Source organism: Thalia democratica, chromosome 5 (genome assembly GCF_965202585.1).
Source record: "Thalia democratica chromosome 5, ktThaDemo2.hap1.1, whole genome shotgun sequence".
Lineage (NCBI taxonomy): Eukaryota > Metazoa > Chordata > Thaliacea > Salpida > Salpidae > Thalia > Thalia democratica.
The window spans coordinates 41,691,421-41,715,318 of record NC_139169.1 but is presented as its reverse complement, the minus strand read 5'-3'; the positions used below and the strand labels follow the sequence as shown (position 1 = coordinate 41,715,318).

At 27.7% G+C, this 23,898-nt stretch overlaps 1 protein-coding gene across 1 annotated transcript in view; it reads right to left on the bottom strand.

Moving 5' to 3' along the window:
- LOC145835800 (nucleoporin NUP188-like) overlaps positions 1 to 23,898 on the bottom strand; it is a 36,556-nt gene that overhangs the window by 6,351 nt on the left and 6,307 nt on the right. The window contains exons 12-31 of the mRNA XM_082943520.1: positions 23,198 to 23,323; positions 22,517 to 22,649; positions 20,785 to 20,909; positions 20,163 to 20,362; positions 19,457 to 19,664; positions 16,615 to 16,816; positions 15,931 to 16,085; positions 15,508 to 15,646; positions 11,907 to 12,066; positions 10,171 to 10,336; positions 8,552 to 8,695; positions 7,934 to 8,020; positions 7,384 to 7,530; positions 4,454 to 4,627; positions 3,896 to 4,029; positions 3,416 to 3,555; positions 2,995 to 3,089; positions 1,656 to 1,806; positions 582 to 760; positions 205 to 324 (exon numbers count right to left, since the gene is read on the bottom strand). Of these exons, the coding sequence (XP_082799646.1) occupies positions 205 to 324; positions 582 to 760; positions 1,656 to 1,806; positions 2,995 to 3,089; positions 3,416 to 3,555; positions 3,896 to 4,029; positions 4,454 to 4,627; positions 7,384 to 7,530; positions 7,934 to 8,020; positions 8,552 to 8,695; positions 10,171 to 10,336; positions 11,907 to 12,066; positions 15,508 to 15,646; positions 15,931 to 16,085; positions 16,615 to 16,816; positions 19,457 to 19,664; positions 20,163 to 20,362; positions 20,785 to 20,909; positions 22,517 to 22,649; positions 23,198 to 23,323 (2,985 nt within the window). The remainder of the gene's footprint in view (positions 1 to 204; positions 325 to 581; positions 761 to 1,655; positions 1,807 to 2,994; positions 3,090 to 3,415; positions 3,556 to 3,895; positions 4,030 to 4,453; positions 4,628 to 7,383; positions 7,531 to 7,933; positions 8,021 to 8,551; positions 8,696 to 10,170; positions 10,337 to 11,906; positions 12,067 to 15,507; positions 15,647 to 15,930; positions 16,086 to 16,614; positions 16,817 to 19,456; positions 19,665 to 20,162; positions 20,363 to 20,784; positions 20,910 to 22,516; positions 22,650 to 23,197; positions 23,324 to 23,898) is intronic.

Below are 23,898 nucleotides of genomic sequence, written 5' to 3'. Positions count from 1 at the left end.
AAAAATATTCTTCAAGAACAAAAAAACTATTGCGTTTTCAAATTTTCAAATCAAGAAAATGACTTAAATTTTCCCTTCCTTTAGAATGAATGTCATCAGCAGAAATCTATCCTACCTAAAGTAAAACTTATAAAAGACTTAAAAAATTATTTTTGAAACAAAATATGAGTTTTCAAAAAAAGACCATACTTTGTATTTACAAACCTCAAGAAATCTTTTATGGTGAACTCCAACAAAATCAATTGCTTCATCTTTGTATTCATGACGTAGGCAAATTATCATTTGCGTTGTTATTAAAAGTATTACGTGGTACACTTCACACCACTGCAAAAAAGTTATTAAATAAAAGTCATTATTTAGTTTTAAAAATATAAGACTTTAAAAGACAAAATAATGGCAAAAGTTTTTAGATATTTAAATAAAGTTATTTAATTTAAAAAACTTTGAAAAATTTTATATAAAACTAATAACATAACTAAATACTACAGTTTAAATATAGTATTGATACAATTTTTATAACAATAAGTTGTTATTGTTATTTAAACATCAAGTAATATTTTAAATTTTCTCTACAAACGAACTTTTTCAGGGTTACACTTTAGGTTATTAGTGTAGCATAGGGACAAATTCAAAAACAATTGTTGCAGATGAGGGGACTTTTTGATGTGCATGGCAACAGCGGTGCTTACATTAGAATTGGTTGCTAGCAAATTGTGAAGAAACCAGCAAATAGTTGTAGATAGTTTCAAATGAAGCTCATCTGCGAGATTTGTGAATAGCTTTAGATATATATTTTAAAAACTTGATGATCATTGATTTATAAATAAGACTTTACTAGTAACTTGTATTTCTTTTGCTTAATTTTCAAATAAAAAAAATGTTTTATTTCATATATAGTGAATATAAAACTTTTTTTATTAGTAAATTGTTTATATGATAACAAAAATCCCATCAATACATATTTAAATGTTTTAACAACTGAATCAATTGTTATACAACAAGCTTAAATTTGTATTTGTAACTACTTTTTTGCTGTTTTCTTAAAACACACTAACATACCTTATCTTGATATAAATTTATAAACTCGAATAAATAATAACCTAATTTATAAATTTCATTTATACCTTAAACTTAAGTCTCACCAAAACTGTTTCTTGTTTTAAGTCAAAATAAAAACAGGTATTAACTTTAGAAGGCATAAAAATCATACGTAAAAAAGTTTTAGTTATATTTATTGCTCAATTGTAAGGTATTTTTTTACTACTACTTAAAAAATAATACTGGTTTTAAAAAATTAATAAATTTTAGCTTCAAATTAGAATAGATAGCCAATCTGAAACTAATTTTAAACTTTTTCTATATTTCTTAAAGTTTAAACAGAAGCTATACTTTATATATTCTATAATTTTAAAAAAAATTGGTATATGTAATCAATTTTCAAAATTGACACCAACATGAGTAAATTTTTGAACACCCTTTTTATAAAGTAACTTTTTACTCAACTTTTATAAAATATAATTAAAAAGTAGAAAAGTTTTCATGATATTAATTGATATCTTATTTTCCTTTCCATCATAATATATACTTTTTAACTACTATAAGCATTTTGCTTCTAAAGGTAACGAGCTATTCCTTATAAAAATTAGGTTTATTACCATTTTCAGGAGCGAATTTGTTGGTGACGAGCTTGACAAGCACCATCAGTAGCAAGTTGACAACAGACTGTGTTGATAACAACGTGATCAACTGACTGATGCTTGCTTTCATGTATATATTTTCTACCAACTTCATAGCCGTCATTCCTGCCTGTAACAATAAGATTGTTTTATTTCAGATAACTTATGGTTCAAACTAAAAAATAAAACTTTAAAGTTTTAAAATTATGCCTATGAATAGAGACAAGCAAAGACCTTACAAAATATCGGTCACCGAAGCCTTTGAGTAACGGAATTGAGACACCAAGTGTAGTATTAAAAAAATTAAAAATGGTCTTAAGAAAGTATAATGTATAATAATGTATTTATGCTATACTTATGCTGTTTAACAATTTACCATTTAATGATTTTTTAGAGGAAACATTTGTAGTCGACAACTTATTATAGCATCAATTTTTTTTTTTATTATATATTTTCATAACTGAATAAACAATGTACATTGTACAGTAGGTTGCATCCGTTGCCCCTTAAAATGATAATATTTGAGTAGCACAAAATGTTTTTCAGCGTGGGGAGTTACACAAAAAAACATTACAAAAAGTATTAACTTCCTAGCTATTACCACCGTGGCGCAGTTTACATTTTTCTGAAACAACCCCTATGTAAATTATATGGTACCTTAAAATTTCGACCTTCAAGTTTTAGCTGCAAATTTTTGTACTTGTAGAAATTATCACAAAAACACATTCTTCGCGTTTTAAAACGATATGAAAAAAGTTTAACGGAAGCACTTCTTTATTTTTTCAAAAAAATAATCAAAAATAACGAAAATTGTTAAAAAAGTACAGAAAACAAAAAATGCCTAAATGAAACCTTCTTCAAATCATCTTAAAACGCGTATAATGTGTTTTTGTGATGATTGCTACATGTAAAAAAATTTTGCAGCTAGAAACTTAAATGTTAAATCTTTAAGGTCCAACACAATTTACATAGGAATTGTTTTAAGAAAAATTGTGTTCAGAAAAATGCAAAGTGCGCAACGGTGGTAAAAGCTAGGAAGCTAATGTTTTTTGTGTTGCTTATTTATGTGATTCCTCACGCTGAAAAAAACTTCAAAAACTAAAGGATCGAAGCAACAGATACACCCTACTGTACACTGTACAGTAAATAGTATTATAATTTATATCATAAAGGAGACTTTAACACAAAACATATGTTTGTTTATTAACTAGTGTTTTATATATAGACAAACTATGAAACACTAAAAAACAATATCGAGACAAACTTATAAAAATTTAGAGCGATATTAAAGTTAACTACAATAAAAGCAGAAAAAAACCTCTGCAATGTTGCTAGCAAAAGGAATGTGGTTCAAATTGAAAACGAGGTGTAGAAGCGAACAACTGGATTTGGCTAGCCTCAAACTTGTATCTTCTGAAAATTATAATATATATAACTATAATTGCTAAAGTAAACAAACTGATTTTACTCTTGGTTTTTATTTGAAAATAATAATAATATTTTTACAAAACAAAATTTTTATTTTTTTTGTTTAGTTTAAACTCCATTAGTACATTAAATCAACTTATGTAAGTTCTTAAATTAAATTCGATCTCAATCATAAACTGGTATTGTTTAGTCAAAAAATATTAAAACAAAATGTGGCTAGAATTAAAAGTTATAATAAAATAGTCTAATATTTTCCATCAGGGCAGAACGGTATATCAAAAAATATATATCTTATACTAAACTTAACATACCACAACAAAAAACTCCAGGTGTTAAGATAAATTTATAAGAAGTGGCATACAAGTTATTGATATGCTCATTTACAAATACAGAGCCCTCATTGGTTGATTGCATTTGTGAGAATTGAATCATTTCCAAACATGCAACCAATCTGTTTGTAGACGTACTAAAAGTTTTTATGGTTTACTAATAACTATTAAAATTTATTTCAAAGACTTACATAACTAAACTGAAAATTTTATGTTTACTTACTTTAAAACAGTTTTTTTTTATACATATTTTATTAAAACCATTCAAAATACTCTACTTAAACTTATAATAATCTTTTTTTATAAGAAACATCTTATTTAATTTAAGTCCAACACCAAACTTGATAAAATATAAAATTATAAATTGCTTGGTTTAAAAAAGTTGTACAAAATAGCTTCTACTTCAATAAATAATTAAATAACAATTAGATAAGTTTTATAGATCAAGCTGTATTTTGAAACCTGCTAAGAAACTCTCTATTGTTTATATGATTGGTGTGTTTTTCTAAAAATTTGCTGCTTAATATGAATAGAACTGAAGATGTTAGATCTAAAATTTTTTCTACTTCTTTTGTTCCTTGCTTTTCACTTTTAAACTACAAAATAATAAATGATAAAAACTAAATACAAATAATCAATTTTTTAAACTACACCATTATACCTAAAAGGATATTTTATACGAAAAGTTGTTATCTAGTTTTAAGTATAAGTACATTTTACTGAATTGTGTATTACAATGAAGATAAGCATCAAGAAATAACTGATTCAACTATTTATATAGAAGTAGTAAAAGTTTATATTCAGTTACTTACTAAGATATGTAATAACGCTATGGTTTTTTTTAAGAGCTATAAAAAAATAAACTCATATACAATATTAATAAAATTAATATGTAACACTTATGATACATTATTATTAGAATTTATTAAATATCTGTGTTCACTTGTTAATTGAAAGAAAACTATTTTAAGCAGCCTCAAAAAATTCTAACAAATTTCATAATACATGTCTTCAACAAACAATGAATTCGATGCTGGTCAACAAGTCGTCGATGATGCTGGACGCGACGTTTTCATTGGCTGAGATGTGCTGGTTGAAGGTTGCCACGAAACTTCTGAACGCGCTTATGAACATCAACCTGCCTTCCATCATTTCATCTGATCTGCACACAAGCTTGCACACACACAACATAACCTGTTGTCGTTTGTGGTTGCAAGGTTTGAAATGTGCAAAAAAAAAGTTTTATAAACTTTGTTTTTCATTTGATTTGTCTAAGCTACTATAAAAAAATTAAATAAAAGTAATAACTTAAAATAAAAGTGCATAAATTATAACCAAAAAAAATGTTTAAACACGTCATTCCGCTAACAACGCATATTTACTGAAAACAATATTTTTGTTTCTGAAGGATCTTGATCTTTATTTCGTTTTGCATTATTTCTTACAAACTAAGTTACTATAAAATTTTAAGCTACATATGAAGCAAGATATATATAAAAGTTCGTGAGCTTATATTTGTTATCAGTTAATAAAAGGGTACAAACTTTTGAAATCGTAAGAACAACTGGTTAAAATATTTTTTGAAAATTGATAGTTTTTAAAATTCAGCGAAGTAGAGTCGTATGAGTAATCTTTTTGAAGACCAGAAATTTGATATTTTTATTATATAAAACGTTATACTAACTACTTTTATTTTCTGTTTTCAAAAATTTGGAGATTTTGATCAATTACATCCGTAACCAACAGACTTGATTTAAAAAAAAATGTTAAGTTCCCTAATTGTTGCTTTTAACATCATTTTAATATTTATACTGTACTTGACTTTATTGACTATAATCACTTAAAACTATTTTAGAAAACAAAATCCATATGTCCTTGTGTAGCAAGTCAAAATAATCACAAGTTTACATACAGTTTAAAACGTTACTGTAAAAAATTTATAAGCTATTTAATATCCTGAAACAACTTTATTATTAAAGTATTTTATGGATATAATGGTTGCCACTGATCAAGCTGAGAAAAATTTCCTGACTTTTCCTGACTTTTTACTAAAATTTTCCTGACTTTTCTAAATCAAACTGTAAACTTAAACTTATTTTAAAATACATAATCTAACACTTGAAACTATATAAAGCTTTCAATCTAATTTTAATATAGGTTAAAAACAACAGTTTTTTGCTGAATTCTATCATCAAACTTCCAGTACATCACTTAAACCATCTGTGTATGATTGATGTTTGTTATAAACAGCTCTATCAGCAAAATACTTGTTTTATTACCTTACAAACACAGCTTGTTTAAAAAAAGACACAATTTTTTAGCATTACCTAGCATAAATTTATCTAGATTACAAACAATATATTTTTACAATTAAAACCTTAAATTAATAACGAACTTTCACAACTAAAATCTTGAAACAATAACGAACTTATACAGTTAAAACATTAAAACAATAAAGAACTTAATCAAATACTGTTTTTTAACTGTATTTACTAAAATTTATGTTTTCCGTTTTTTATTAGCACTTAAACCTCTTCATCTAATGAAGATATGGTTTCCTTCATCTGAACTGCATTCGGCTTCATTTTCTTGGCAGTTAAAATTATTTGCCTCATTTTATTTACATCGCTCTCATCTGCTGTCCCTACTTTTGTTGAAGAGAATATTTTCTTTAAATCAAGCCACAACTTGTGGGCTACATTTCTTTTCTTTTGGCCCTCATTTATTTTTACTTTCATTTATAAAATATTTCCTCATATCATTTAGTATAAAATTTGTAACAAATAAATGTACTCTTATTTACTTTAAAAACTTAAGTTACTCTACAAAAAATACAAATAATAAGTAAACTTAATCTTGGCATATACTTCTCTTATAACTTATTTTATAAATTTAAACAACTTTGAAAAAAATATAAAGACGTAAAGTATACACATTAACTTGTTACATAAAATACTAAACTAACTGCTTAGTTATAAAGAACTCATTTATTTACTTAAACAAAAAACACTTTGATTCTAAAGTTATGCTAGATAAACTTTTGTGTATATATCACAGTTTCACTATGGAAGTGGCCTTGCTATACTATAAAGCTTACAAAATCTGCTTGTTCAAGTAGGGTACTTGTTCAGTATGTTAATAGAAAATTTTTGTTGAGGATATTTTATTAATTTATACCAGATGAAGGCATTAGAAATAAAATTAAATATGTTTGTAAATTTCTAGGAAAATTTTGGAATTTTTTTCTTTTAATTCATTTTTACCATTTGAAGTCTTTGGAATTTAAGGAATTTTGTAAATTTAAACTGGCAAAATCTGACTTTTTTTTTAATTTTATCAAATTTCCTGACTTTTTTTCAGAACCACCCATTTTTTCCTGACTTTTGTAACTTTTTTTAATTTTTCCTGACTTTTCCTGATTTCCTGACTTTCCTGACCGAGTGGCAACCCTGGGATATAGACTTACAAAAAATTTGTTTATATCTTTGAAAACATTTTATTAATAGACTCAAAAAGCAGAAATTAAATAAAGTTATTAATTATTATAGGGTCGCCAAACGTTTTTTATAAAATTCTTCGAGGTTTAAAAAAAGTTGTTTGGTCCATTTCTAGTATAAAATTAAACTTTAGGTAAAATAAAATTTTAGATAGTATACAACATTGAAAAGATACTGTAAAGCTACTTTAAATAAGTTTTTTAATGAAAAAAAAGATAGTTTTTTTTTTATTTTCTTTATGATACACTTCTCGTACCTCATCGATATTTTATTACTTTACATGAAAAACTTATTTAAAGTTCCATGTTTTTGATAGTTTTAGTAATATTTGTTTGATTTTTTTTTTCAATATTTTTCAAACCCAAGTTTTTACAGGTTTTTTGGCAACCCTGATATTAGCAAATTGATTTTTTTAAGTTTGAAACTACTGAATAAAAGTTAACGTATAAATACCTTGGACCAGTGCTGAAATCTTTTTTCATCAGTGAACTTTTTAATAACTTTGTTTAAAGGATCGCTTTTATCATTTGTTGGAGATTTGTATAGATTTTCCAATGCTACGATGTTTATTACATGAGCACACGTTCCTAATATGTTGTTCTGAAAAAAAAAGTTTTACTTCAGTACAAGTGACAAATTAGTTTGTTATATAAAACTAGCAACTTATCTATACTTTTTTGTGAAGGTGTTTGAACCTTTTTTATAAAATTTAAAACCAAATTACTTCTTTTATTTCGATTCTTTCTTAGAATTTTAAACAAAAACATTAAAACTGTATCTAACATTAAACCTATATAAAAGTTTACATTGTATTTTCAGTATAAATTAAAATACTTTTGTGTATATTTAACAAAATTAGCATTTATCTTATATCTACTATTAGTACAGTTTATAATTAAAACACCTACACTGTAATTCTTAAAAATTTTCAACTGTTGGTAGAAAGTAAAAAAATAATAACATGCTCTCAATGCTTCTAATTTAAAGTTTTTTATCGACTTACTGTTGCCATATTTTTTGGTGTATTTTCACTAAACAAAGGCAACATCAAAGAACTCCAAAACTTTTCACCGCTTTTATTTTGAATTGCCTAAATAGTTTGAGTTAAATTCATACTTTTTACGAATTCTAAATATTTAAGTAACTGTCTTATTCCAGAATGCTATTAAAATTATGTCATGAGAGTACACAAATAAAATAATTTTACAAAAAACTTAATTCAGCTTTACTACAAAGTTAAAAAAATTGAATTCATTATGCATAAACCATTTAAATGCTATAAAAAAAAATTACTAGTAAACAATTGGAAAAATGATGTAAAAGAATTTATTTAGAAGACTTTCGGTCTTTAGTAGCAGATAATTTACTAAACATGTAACCAATTTAATTGAACAACTTTTAAAATTCATACTTACTTTTTAAATTTTAACTCAACAGTATAAAACTTATTGTGTTAATACTAGCCATAAAATAACAATATAAAACAGAGTATTTAAACATAAATAAAGCTATTATAAATCGTTGTTCTCTCTCAAGAAGTTAATTTACTAGACATAAAAATAAAACTTTAATTAAAAAAATATTATATTTCAACTTTAAAAAATATACCAAATAAATTTACTTTAGTTGCAGATAGTCTTCGGTCAACCCAAAGTGAGTTAAGAAGTTCCACGCAAACAGTGTGCAGCTCGATATTCAATTTACCGTCACTTATTATCTGGATAACCACCTGCAGACAACTCTTTTCTCCCAGCTTATAGTTTGTCTGTTGACAATGTTTTTTTGATATTATTTCTTTAAAGCGATTGATATAACTAAATTTTGTTAAAAACAACCAAAACAAAAAAATGCAAACTATTTTTTGTTTAATTTATAATGTATATACATTTTCTATTTGTTATATTAAAAAAGAAGAAATGAAAGGCTGATTAGTATATAAAATTTAATGTATTTGTGTCTTTAATTTAAAAATAACATCAGCCTTAAATGTTTGAGGAATAAACTGAGAAAAAATCGTAAACTAGAGAAAAATATTTGCACACTTGGTTTTAAAATCGTATAAATGGTAACAAATAAATAACTTAATGTTTTGTTCACATTTAAATTTTGTGTAGTTATTTAAAATCATCTTTGGTATGTTTTTTTTTAACATTTTTTTAGGTTTTACTTTAAATATGTTTTTATTTAACAATTTTAAGTTATCTAATACGTTAACTGAAATAATAAATAATTGAAAGTTCGAGAACTTAAACGGTTTCTTATGAGTGGTACAAACTGAAGTTTTAATAATGTCTTTTTTCACAATTATTTTGTTTTCAAACTTCATCGTAAACTTAGAAAATGATTATATATATTTACAGTTTGTAAAACTTTTGTGATAAGGACTTCTTGAGCTTAAAATTGTCTTTTATTTTAATTTGAGCAAGATCACTCACTCAGAGAAGTTTAATCTAACTTTTTTAAGCTAAAGCTAACTTAAGTTTTGTATTACAATTACCAGACAAGTTTAATGTGTTTGAGCTTTAATGACATTAAACTAGCCATCTCTTAAAAAATATGTTATGATTATCAACTCGATTTTGTTTATAAATTAGTTTCGATATTAAAGTAGTGTTCAATTATTAATTAAATGTTTCACCTCGCAACTATATTTATTCAATGATATTTCTTAAATATGTTGTAACAAATATTAATTTCAAATAACTCTTTCATATAACAGTACTTCACTGTATTAGAGATTTTAATCTATAATGAAACTCTGAAAACTAAAACAAACACAAATGATAAACAACATAACGTATCAAACAAACCGTTATTTTTAAATTTTGTATGGGTAAATCAATGACTTGAACTATTAAATTTATAACTTATTTTTATTAAAAAGCAAAGTCTTATGTATACTTGTTAAAGTAAAGCTTTAAACAATGGTGAACGTGTATATATGTGTGTGGATAATAAATATATCTTACGTATTGATAACAGATATCTTTAATAACATAACGTTGTTGTTAAATCTGAAGAACAATTTTATATTTGTCATTCTATTTAGTATACTGATTTATTAGTTTATTAATACAAAGTGTTAATATTTTTAATTGGAAAATTTTAAAGCTGCTAATTAGACCAAACCAGCTTAGATAAGTTTATTAATGTTTGTAAAAAACTAAAACGCTCCAAGCGCATCTACAATTACTATTCAACTCGACAACAGACAACATAATCTCGAAAGTAACAACGAACGGAAGGTTTGATGTTTTTAGTTCCGTCAACGGGTTGCAAATCGAGGGTGAGCTCGAGGAGGGCGGGTTGAGTTTGCACCCACACGACCAGCAGCTGCAGTATCGCCAGCTTGAAGCTGTCATCGTTCTCATTCGTCACCTGCTGAAGTCGCTTCCACAGAATGTTCCTGCAAACAGAGGTTTTTAAAGGTCAGTGTTTGTTTTAGTTTAAAACCTGGTAAATTAAGACTTTTTACTGACAATAGCTTATAGTGAAATAAATCGGTTAAAAAAGTTATTTTATTAATTTTAGCAACTTGTAAAAAAATTGTTTAGCATGCACTGGAAGAAGACATTAAAGGTATTATATTCGAAAGTAAATTTAAAGTTTATAAACTTACAGTTTAAATTTTAAACTGTGGTAAAAGCTAAAACAAATATTATTTGTAATAAAAAATAAAACAATAGAAGGACTCATATTTTAAAAACTCTGCAAGTTAGTTTTGCACGTTAAGTTTAAGGGCATAGGGGGGTAAACACTATTTTTTGGTTTTAGATCTTATTTTATATAGTTTTTACTAAGCTACAAAATGCTTTTCATAGATTTAAAAAATTCAAAATAGTTTTTGAGATATAGCCGGTCAAAGTCGGAGCCAACAATAGGTTCCTTATGGGAGGCGCAAACTAAAACGGCAAAAATAGACTGTTTCACTAAAAATCTATCTTCTCCTAAGTTTTATGAGATAACTACCTCAAACTTTCAGGAAATGTTCCTTGATATATTTAGAAAATTCTGTCGGAAGGAATTTTCAAAAAATTAAAAAATAAAAATTTTATAAAAAAAAAAAAAAACAGTTTTTTTTTGTTTTTTTGTTATAAAATTTTTATTTTTTAATTTCATTTAAATTCTGTTCCAACAGAATTTTCTAAATACTGCAAGGAACATTTCCTGAAAATTTGAGGTAATTATCTCAAAAAACGTAGGAGGAGATAGATTTTTAGTGATTTCTAGTTATTTGCCGTTTTAGTTTGCGCCTCTCATAAGGAACATATTGTTGGCTCCGACTTTGACCGGCTATATCTCAAAAACTATTTTGAATTTTTTAAATCTGTAAAAAGCATCTTGTAGCTTAGTAAAAACTATATAAAATAAGATCAAAAACCAAAAAAGGGTGTTTACCCCCCTATGCCCTTAATGTACTTCCGAGAGTATTACTTTCATCCTCAATAAACTTGGAGTAAAAATAAAATAAACTTTTAAAACTAAAGCTTTAAATAACTTAACAAAACAATCTAGTATACTTATAAAATAAAAACCCTTTGACTGTTTATTTATTTTATGACAGCTTAAAAAACAATCACAAAACGCTTTAAAGTTGTTCGATTTAAAAATCTATATTATATATATATATACATAAAACTATTTTTATTGCAAATACCAAAGGTTGAGAAAAATATAACTAGTTACAAGTAAAACAAACTTAATTTACTTTTATTTTATAACAAACAAAAAATAATTGCTAATACTTCTTTAGTTCTTCAACCGTATGTCTTATTCAAATTTGAAAATATTAATACAAGAAAGTATTTTCATTAAGTAGTTTTAATTTATTAACAAATTTAGTGATTTAATTTTAAAACCTTGTTAAAACAGTGGAAAACGATGAGCGTGTAACTAATTATTGACAGTATTGAATAATAAATACTAACAAGAAAAAAAATAAATTTTAAACCTAACAAAGCATAATTTTTTCAAACCTGAAAGTCTTAGCGTTGGCGCCGAGCACGGAGCACAGCGACATGGGTGAGATGACGGAAATTCTGCGCAGCAGGGTGATTGCGAGGCGGGGCAACGTTGAAAATTGCTCGATGTAGAAGTAAGCGTGCAGTATGTACACCAAGTTGTCCTCCGTCGGTACTATATCAATTATATCTTCAAAATACAACACAAGTGTGAGTTATTTTTATTGTCATTTGAAAAAGTAAACTAAACTATCAATAAAATAATCAGAACAATACCTAGACTATTTCTTAGTTCTTTTTGTAAGGTATGTATTTAGAATACAATATTTTTTTATGTTAATAATTTTTTTTTCTAATATTGAACCTAAAGGACAAAACAATTTTAAAAAAGGCATTTATTATTGTTTTAAGGAAAAAAAAGGAACTTTATTAAATAAATATATTTTTCTTGGTTGAGTTTATTCACAAACTAATTACAAGAATGATAAAGTCTGTAATACAAAACATAACTAAAACTAGGTAAATACTTCTACATCTCCCCCCAGATTTTATCTACGAAGGAGAAAAACTATAAATTTACCAAGCAAAACAAATTTTTTTTAAACAATTTGTAACAACTTAAACATATTTTTTAGGTCTAAAATTCAACAAAATTAAAGTCAAAAACACAAAAACATTTCAAAAATTACGATTAACTTAGTTCACTAATAAATGATTTGTTAAAACAAACTACAACTTAAACAAACAAACTGTAACAAAAAATTTGAGACTTAATCTTTACTTTTCTTCACTTTGCTGAATACAAGCATTCAAAAACTTAATTGCTTCACCGATTTGAACTTTTCAGCTTTGAAGAACGAAACCACACGTCATTCATCTAACCACCTTGAAACTTCACTTAATTTAGTGATAAACATCTTTATCATATTTTCGACTTTAAACAAAGTAGAAGGTGCATTACTGATAGCATTGAACACTGACGAAATACTGCTACACTTATTTTCCAAATACTCGATGCCAACCAACAGTTCGAATTTTTGAAAGTCAATCTATGCGTCCTCATCCAAGATCACTTTGAACAGATGGCTGTTAGACTAGTCTGCTGCAAAGTCAACAATAAACTTTAGGACGTCACCATTGGACTGAAACTCATTCATTAGACCATAAAACATTAATTTACAGTGAACATTCCAACTTGACAATAAATGAATATCAGGAACATCGGTGTCACGAAGCTTTTGAAAAGCATCGTAAAGTCTTACACGGAAACGCTGCAAATAGTCCGATAATTTCACACACTCATCCCGGACTTGTTGTTCGCAAGTAAACTTTGGCGGTCTGTTTGCTTTTCTGTATAAAATATAAGTCAAGAAAATATAGATCAAAGCTAATCCGAGCCATTCCGGTTCAACATCAATTTTGAAGAAAACTATTAGTACAGAGGGAAATTACACAATGCTTATTCAAAAAGAATCTTCCTTCTGGAAACACAGAACATCAAAATTTTTCTTGACATCTTTTTTCTCAACTTTACCAGAAAAGACAAACTTTTACAGTGGTATGTTTGCTTTTCTCAGTTAAGGGATACTATTTAGACATTTGCAAACGGAGGAGTAAATCTTCTTAGAAACTTACGATTTTGAACAGTTGAGCGACCTGATCCATCAACTTTGACAACACATTGATGACAGTCCTTCACTTCCACCACCACTCCACTTTTCCCCCACTTGCTAGGAAAGTTACCTGTTTGATTTAGTATCACGACATGATCACCGCAATTCAAAGGTGGCAAAGATTTTGTGTTCTCACTTATATTTTCTAGAGACTTAACAAAACGAATACTGAGAGATTCTTTCTTTTTATTCCAAATGTCATGCCACATTTTTGAGATCTGCGGGTTATTGTAAGTCATAACACTCTTTCTGACGTAAGGTAATGACTTCTTATCATTTGGATGTAGGTGAGGATTGCTTTGGGATTTTTGCGGTTTTCGTCGCCATCCAGTGTGTAGAAATACATTTTTCTGTCCCTGTACCTCCTTTTTCTTCTTGGCGTTTTTACGCTCGAACATATTTTTCCTACGACCTTGGCTGCAAAAGTTATCAAAGTTTTGTGTATACAATCCACCAACTACAAGTGCATTTGACTCATCAGCATAATTTTGGTGACTTTGATAAACTTTGTTACGGGACTTTATCCAGCATTGTTTGCAGGCAAAACACTCAATATACCTCATACTTTTACTGCTCCAAACAAATTTATCAGTTGATTTATTACATATGCCACAAGTTATTTTATCACTTGGTTTTTGTGTGGTTTTTTTTAAGGATTTGTATACATTTGGTGTATACAATCCACCAACTACAAGTGCATTTGATTCATCGGCATAATTTTGGTGACTTTGATAAACTTTTTTACAGGACTTTATCCAGCATTTTTTACAGGCAGAACACTCAATATACCTCATATTTTTACTGCTCCAAACAAATTTATCAGTTGGTTTACTACATATGCCACAAGTTATTTTACCACTTGGTTTTTGTGTGGTTTTCTTTGAGGATTTGTATGAGAAAACTGAGGCTGTAACAGCGGGTTTTGACATTGCATCACGTGCCATCTCTTTACCTTCAATAAAACCGATTGTCTCATTGACATTTTTCTCATCTAGATTTTCCCATCCTAGTACCTCTTTACGGATATCCTCATCAGCTAAACCTGTTACCATGACATCTTTTAGAATTATGTCTGTAAAATCTATCATTTGATTACAGTCATCCTTTGGGCATTTACATGTGTACGAGCATGTACTGGCTTTTCCCTTTAAACGTGCAGCAAATGATCTAGTGTTTTCCGTCAAATCCTGTCTTGCACTATAAAGTCTGATCGTCGTACAACAACTCAAACAGGAATAACTGCAAGCTGCTTGATCATCCTTAAAAGCTCTTGCTCACTTAAATTTACTACATCTTCATGACCCTTCAGAAGAGCATCGCCTAAATCTTCCTCACAGCACTGGTACAGTTGACGGCCTTGTTCTACTTCTGTCATCTCCATGCTATCTTTGAAAATAGTCCACTTTTGTACAAATATATTCCAACCCTCTTCATTGCAGTCTGTCCCTATTCGAGGACGGTCCATCTTTGGAGGCTTTGGTTTTGAAGAATTTGCATAAATGTGAACGTTGTTGTGAATGATAAGCAAAGAAGCAACTACAGAAGCATCGACGTCTGGTGTTTCATATGTGCAACTCTCAAGAGGGCATTTAATCACAGGCATTGTTGATTCAATTTAGCTAGACTTTATCATAAATAAATATATCTTTCTTGGTTGAGTTTATTCACAAACTAATTACAAGAATGATAAAGTCTGTAATACAAAACATAACTAAAACTAGGTAAATACTTCTACACTTTATGAAAATGTAAGCTAGAAATAAGTTAATACCAAATAAGATTTAATACTTAAAAAATATATTACTATTAAAAACCCCTTTGTTTAATAAAGTTTGTATTTTAGTAAATTTCTAAATAAGTAAGCTTGTATAATTAATACCAAATTTATAAAAAGTTATACAAACAAATTTATTTCAAAATACTAATATTACAACTATTAAAACCTCTTGAAGGAGTGTAAGTAAGTAAACTTTTAAGTCTGCACTGATTTTCAACGAGGTCATCGTTACGTAAGAGATTGTTGAGAATTGAAAATGTTAAGGTGACTATTCTCCTGACATTGTGTGTTCTTTGAGAATGAGGCTGTAATGACATTACTAATATTTCATTTGTCACTTTGAAGTGTAACAGTGAGTTTTGTTGAAAAACTACAATATTTAACTTTATGAAAAGTTTTTAACACATTTCAAAAAATAACACTACGTTTTTTCAAAAACATTTGTTTCAATGACCTTCAGAAATAGACTAGATCTTCAGTCGGTTAATTATTAAAGTTCAGGGTATCAATAATACTTACTTTTCAGCTTGTATACAAATTTTACAATAGATTTAAAGCTATGAAGTGCACACTTTAGTGACAAAATAACCTCATTGCTGATGAGATTGAGCAGATGAGAAGAAGGAATTATGGACAACTTTATGAGAACGTCGGCACACTGCGTGTTTATCAGAATTTTCACCAACATGTCGCTCAGTTTGTGCTTTCCCAGTATCGCGTGGCACAACTCCAAACAGTTGAGTCCTACCAAAATAAATATCTAGTAGCTAGTTTATCTAAGGTTCTAATTAAAATTTTCAACAAATCCTATAACACCTCGCACATCGGTATTAGAAAAATTAGAGATAGTAGTTTGGCAAAATAAGCTGATAGTTTTAAAGCTAATCTAAAAAACTTCCCAAAAATTGTTGAGAACAAGTTGAAACAATGAATTTTAAATGATTATATGTAAAAATATTGTAATAAAATAGTGGCTTGGTTTATATTGAATTAGTATTAATCTCAATTTTGCAATGTTATAAAAAAACCTAAGAAAAACGTCAAAACAATATAATACTTATTGTTAGCCTATTCAAGATCTGGTTCACAACCTAAAGAATGAAAGTTTAAGTTTCTATCATTAGTTTTCGTCGTTTTAGCTTCTTTGTTTCGATTTTCTATTAATTACGACAAAAACAAAGGCTAAATATCTAGTTAATCAAATCAATTGTAAAAATAAGCTTTAATGAATAATATCTAGCTACTTTTAAGCTTTTATATAAGTTGAACAAACCAATTTCATTCCAACTTTCAGCGTCAGTTTTCAGCCAATCAACAAACGAGGAGAATATTTCGCACAATACAAACTCTACGCAATACTCCAGCGACTCTTCGGTTTGTGGCGTCATACTCAATTGTGACGTCATATTTACTGCAGCAGTTATCAGCTTGATTGTCGAGTTTGTAACGTGATAGCAACCCATCATCTTTTCAATCTTAAAAAAAATAGTCACACATACTGGTTTTAACATAAATTGTGTTTTTAGTGAGCATGTGAAGGATTACCATACATCTGGGAATAAAAACTAACAAAATATAAAACTTTTGTTCCTCTATCGCATTTAACTTTTTCATTAAGCTTATAAGTAGTTATATTTCAATTAAATAAACAAAACATTGCTTAATTGAATTTTACCTGTAACGATATATAAATCATTATAAACAGCTACAATAATCAATTAAAGGCAAGTTAAAACTTATACAAAAATAAACATAAATCAAAATAAAATAAGCTACAATAACCTTGTATTACTAAATTTAATATTAAGTGCCTATTTTATCTCTACAAATCTTAATATCAGCACCAAAATAAAACTATAAAATTTTATAAAAATTAGAGCTAGTAGTAATGTAGAGTGTTTTCTCTAGTTAATGAAATCAACACTATAAAAGTAACAAAAAATAAACAACGGTACAACATAAGTAACAAAATTTGAAAACAGAATTTATTTATTTAATCATAATATAATTCTAACAAAAATTAGCTCGACTTATAAAAAACTAAAAATCAAACTAATCTAAAATAAGCATGTCAGCATGGTTGCCACAGACCAAGCTGAGAAAAATTTCCTAACTTTTCCTGAATTTTACTAAAATTTTCCTGACTTTTCTAAATCAAACCCTTAATCTAAACTTATGCTAAAATAAATAATCTAACATTTGCAGGGTTGCCATAGATCAAGCTGAGAAAAATTTCCTGACTTTTCCTGACTTTTAATTAAAATTTTCTTGACTTTTCTAAATCTAAAATCTTAAGTTAAACTTATTCTAAAATACATAATCAAACACTTAAAATTATATAAATCTTCCAATCTTATTTTTATACAGGTTTAAACGACAGTTTTTTTTTTGTTGAATTTAATCATCTAACTTCCATTACATCACTTGAACCATCTGTGTATGATTGGTGTATTTGCAATAAACAGCTCTATCAGCAAAATACTTGTATTTTCTAACTTGATACAGTTCTAGTTTGTATGCATACATATAATCTTCTGGATGTAATACTTTCTCATTTCATACTGTTTTCATGCAGAGCTTTGTTAATACTTAATCTAGTTCAACCTCAGCCTCGTCATTGTGCAACACTAACAACTTTCTGAGAGAAGATTTGGCAGGAAATTTTAGTGTTTCAAAATAGAACTGGTCCAAACAATCTTCCTTTTACTTGAAGCGCTTGAACTTTAATGTATTCATTGGACAATTTACCAAAGTTCTAAATTGTTCAATGCTAGTATCACCTTCAGAGTTGGAGAACATTTTTTACAATGTTAAGGTGTGCACAATGTTGGAAAAACGCTTAACAACAATTGTGACTCCTAATTTTTCAAGGCTATGCGGATTTCGGCATGATATATTTTTTACAAATGTACTTCTAATAGCCATTCTGCTCCGGAGATTTTCAACCGCTTTTATAACAAATAATCTACATTCTTTGTTGAAATTTAAGACCTTTTGTTCCTCAACTAGGTCTTTTTTTCTTAAACTTGCAAGCAAATTGGTTGCAGCACAACCAAGATCAAGGGCAGGTTTTAGGGAAGCTTGATCATTTAATTCAACCTTGAATAACTGGTTAAGCTGAGGTTCGTAACTATCATGTCTTTCATAATGATGCACAGAAATTTAATTACCAAGCACGAAATTTCCTCATGCATAAAGGCAACAACAGGCTGGGTACTGTGGTACAATGTCAAAAAGGCTGCATAAGAGATATCACATAACTAAAGAAATGCAAGAAAATTTTTGTGTATATATCACAGTTTCACTATGGAAGTGTCCTTGCCACAGATCATCAATATTAAAGACCATAAAAAAACTGCTTGTTCAAGTAGGGTAGTTATTCAATATGTTAAAAGAAAAATGTTGCAGTTTTACAAAGGATATCTCATTAATTTATACCAGATGAAGGCATTGGAAATTAAATAAATTTGTAAATTTCTAGGAAAATTTTGCAATATTTGTCTGACTTTAAAGGATTTTAATTATTTTTTTACTATTTGAAGGCTTTTGAAAATAAAGAGTTTGTAAATTAATCTGACCTTTTTTTTCAATTTTGTCAAATTTCCTGACTTTTTTTCAAAAATCCCCATTTTTCCTGTCTTTTCCTGATTTTTTTTTGTTTAGCTTTTCCTGATTTCCTGACCGTGTGGGCAACCCTGCATGTGTTTTTTCTTCAAAATATCTCCAAAAAGTTCAAGCTAGTCTGATTGTATTAAAACCCTTTAGGCTTATTAGCACTTGATGTACTCAACAATTTATGAAATTTATTTTTTGAATGTTCAAAATATATTTTTTGATTAAAAAAAAAAACATTTTACTAACTATCTTTTATTGTTAATAACTGATGACCACAAAAAACGATTTTCATTATTAAAATATAAGTTAAACTAATTTATTTTCAAAAAACGCACTAAATATAGACAATCGAATGTACTACTACAGTAATTGATAATAAAACAAATCTACTATGATAACACTTGAAGATAATAAAAAATCCTATATTTATTTTTTTTTAATTGCATTCCTACACTTGAAAACATTTTATGAATCTAGCAACAATTTAATCGAAAACCAACTTTGTTCACAACTGTTCCAAACAACGCAGGGTTGAGGTCACCGTGAAGCTGTCCCACCACTGACGAAAACATCTCGTAGTAGGGAAAGTACCTAGAGGCGCACAGCATCTTGATGACGTCACAATGCTGACCGCACTTCATCCACGAGGTGACGCAGTCGACCATGGAGGCAACAAGCTGCATTGGTGGCTCGTGATTGGATAACAATCTATTGTGGTTTTATCACTAATTTAAAAGTTAGAACAAACAAGCAACAGCTAAACAACCGAAATAATTTTTAGTAAAACGTATCGATTACTACTTCCTACCGGATAAAAATAGTTTTTTAGCATATTGAAAAAACAAGAAAAAAAATATGTTATACTTTAATAAACCTTGATTAGTTTTGTCTGTAATTACATTTAAGTACATAATTGACTGTACTTTTCAAAAAGTAAAAATAAACAGTGTAAAATTAAAAAGTCATATTTTAGTTAAGTGGTTTTAATTTTTTAAAAGTGCACTTATCTAGTATTCACTAATAAAAAGTATGTGCACAGTTTAGTACTTGTAATTTATGAAAATTTATAATAGAAGTAGAATAGTTTCTTTCACACTTTTTGAATTACATTTAAAACCAATACAACCGTCATATGAACTGAATTTAGTTTTATATTCTTTAAACTTTACAAAGAAAAACAAAATAGACAAAGAAAAATTTACAAACTTATTGATAGCAAGGAAAGTTGTGTTAATAATCGGTTTCAGAACATCAAGCACTGCCAAACATGCGGTGTCTTGGAAAAACTCAGAATTGCTGGATATTATGTTCAGCATAGCCTGCAGTAACTTCATTACTAGCAAGCAGTTTTGCGTGTTTCCTAACAACTCCAAATCGCTCGAAGCTCCATTGTACTCCACTATACACTGTTCAAAAATCTAATTAAAATCAAAAATATTAATTTTTATTTTAATCATTGTAATGAGGCTTTACTTTGTAGCAGTAAGAAATAAAAAAATTTTAAATGTGAAAGTTTATTTAGTTTAGACTTGGGTATCGCTGTAAACAACCAATACAAAACTTATTTTAATAGCTCAAATAATTTTAGGCTAAAAACACTTAAAACTAACAAAAATATTACTTATTTTGTTTTTAAAATCGACTTGAAAATTAATAATTCAGTGCAATTTGATGTAAAATATTAGTTAGATGTAAAAATAATAGGTTTAGTTCAATTACTGTGTTATTTTTATTACATGATGCTAAAACTCGTTTTCCTTTTTCAAAATTTCTTTTAAAAAAATTAAACTATGCTGAACTTTTTTTTCATAAACTACAATGTTTCAACCTGTAATTGTTGATTGATGATTTCCCACCCATCAATTTGAACTCTCCATTGCACCATTGATCCGAGGAAATTTTCCTGAACATATCCGACTGTACCTTCAGGTATAAGTACCTGCATTTTCCCATCTGCAAATTTGTACTCGCAAAAAATTATCTACAAGCCATTAAAATAAATTCTAATGAATTAGGCAAATACAAGCTAAAAATAAAATAAAAACATAGTATTTACAATAATTAGATTAATAAAAGTTCAAACTATGGTAACCCTGATTAAAACTGCTTATTGGAAGTCTTGGATGAAATTCTTTTTATAAAAGTGATAAATTTTTGCTAATATTTCAAATTTTTTTATTGACTTTTTAATACTTTTTATTTCAGAAGTGAACTAATTAGGGTTGCCACAGATCGAGCTGAAAAAAAAATCTTGACTTTATTTAATACTTTTCCTGACTTTTTTAAATCAAATTTCCCTCCCCCTTTCTAAAGACAAATTTAAATTGGGTCCGTCCATACCTATCTAGATCAGTTTGAATTCATCTATAGGCTGTAAAGTTTAAAGAAAGTTTTCTTTAAGGTCCTCAGCGGTGATGTGACCCAAAAACTTTGTAGTTAAGTGTTGTAAAACAACTCCACTGTTACTCATGTACCGAACCACAATATCCATTTGGGCTTTATGTATGATGTTGTTGTAGCTTTCATCACAAGATACTTTGTACCATCTGGATCCGTTTATTGCTACCAGCAAGGTGTTTTGGAATTGTGGTCTTAGGCCAAAATTTATTATATACGACAATTTAGTTCAGGTCGTGTGACATGACTGTGCTATCGCACTGTCATACATATTTTTGTTAAGCACTACCACTTTGTCACTTTGAATTGGGTGAGTAATTGTACTTGATAGTTTGTAAACCCCACAAGATTTCAGCGGTTGTGGTTTGTGACTAACTCACAAAACTTATTGATGGACTTCTACTACTACTACTGCTCTCATAACTTGCTACTTCATATAATTAAAACATCATTTATGTTTGTATAACAAATTTACTGAAGTATTTGAAAAAGAAAACAACAATGATTAATCTGAGTTTAAAACCCTATACATAAATTATTAGTTTTCTTTGCAAATAATTCTAATTAAACACCTTAAAACAAAAAATAAACTCACTCTCTACCACATTGTAGATACACATGTGAAATCATAAATGATCTAATTTTATTGCAAAAATTCAATACGACCATTAACAAAATCTTAAGCGCAAAAGTAAAAATTTTTAGAATATAACATTAGCAAAATTCTGTTTTAAGCGGTGATAAACTTGTTTATTAAAAGCAAATTTATACTAATTTCTTAACTTTTTTTTCGGAAACCCCATTTTTTCTGACTTTTGTCTTTTATTTTTCATTTTTCCTGACTTTTCCTGATTTTACTGACTTTGCGGCAACCCTGACTAATAGTTACAATTTTATGCGAGTTTAATATACATTTATACATAAATTATTTAAGTACATTCATTTATAGTACGTAATTTAAATCAATTTTTATTAAAACGATCAAAATATCTATTTATAATCAATTTTATATAGAATCCTCTACAACTAAAAACTAAAATCTAGTATAGGGACTAAATTTTTTATGTTTTAATTAAATGTTATGTTTTTTAAATGTTGTAGTAAAAAAAGCTAATACTATACTTATTCATTCTAAAATCTCGTTAAAAAGAATTGGTACTAACTGAAGCAATTTAAAATTTTATCGCTGACAAGTGTGTAGCAGTTTTCATCTTGTGGAGAAACCTCAACTTCTTCTCTGAAACAACTAGTGGAAAATTCACATACAACTGGTAATGAAGATACAAATGCATTCACCTTTATAAATATTTAAATAATAAAACTGCAGTAAACGAAAAAAAAGATTTTATAAGTTTATTTAGCCTATAATAATAAGGGGTGTTGTTTTTATATGTGGAAAAGTTAACTCATAAGCTAAAATATTTTTACTTTGTCAAAGAAAAATGCAGATTATTTCATCAGACCAGAAAAGGTTAAAATTTACAAAATTTATGAAAATTGTTAATAGAAAAACAACAACAATTTTATATAATAAAATTATAGCATTTAAACTTTACAAACATAACAACAACAAAAAAACCTGAAGCATACTTTTTAAGAAAAAGTAACAAACATGCATTATCAAGTTATTTATGAAAATATTTCTGACAGTTTTAACAGCTAAATTGTTTTGACAAGTTATTATAAATTTAAAGATACATAAATGCTTTAGCAATATGATTCAAAGTTTTAAACTTAAGCTCATCAAAATTAGTTAAAAACTAAACTTAAGAAACTACATTTAAGAAAAGCTAAAGTTTATTCAATTAACCTTTAATTTAGTTTTAACCTAGAAAGGAACTTACTTGTTTGACAGAAGATACATCGGACAACATCAGAGGTAGGAGATGGAGCATTGATTCAAGATGAATTGGTACCAAACTGACTGCAGAAGTAAGAAGCTGATTTGTGAAGCAATCTCCATTGTTTGCCTACAACGTTTGTAAATACTTTATTATAAACTATTAATTATTTTTCAAATTGTTTTTTTTTTTGAGTTATACAAACGAGTCGGCAAAAAATTAATCCTTGAAATTCTTAACTTTTTTTAACTGTATGCATCTAGAGCAGGGCTTCCCAAACTTTTATTTTAAAGGCCCCTTTTAAAGAAATTAAAAAAGCTATGGCCTCTTTAACCCCAGAACATCTAGTGTAAGTTTCAAAACTACCATTAAAAACTTAAGACCTTTTGTTTGGCTCTTTATCATCAACTCAAGAATATCTAGTATAAGTTTCAAATTATGAAATGGCCCCCCTTGTTGTCCCTTTACTGCTCATGGCCTCCTAAATTTCTGTCGTTGCCGACTTTGGGAAACTCTGATCTAGAGAGATCAGCTTCAGTTTGAATTATTGTACTACTAAAATAAGCGTAATTTTTTCAGTTTATGTGATCTTTTTGTTGATAATTTTTTTAATAAAGTTAAAAAAACTTACTTTAAACAATATAATAAAATATACAATTTTATAAATCAAACAGTACTAAAGTGTTTGAAATTTTAAAGTTTTC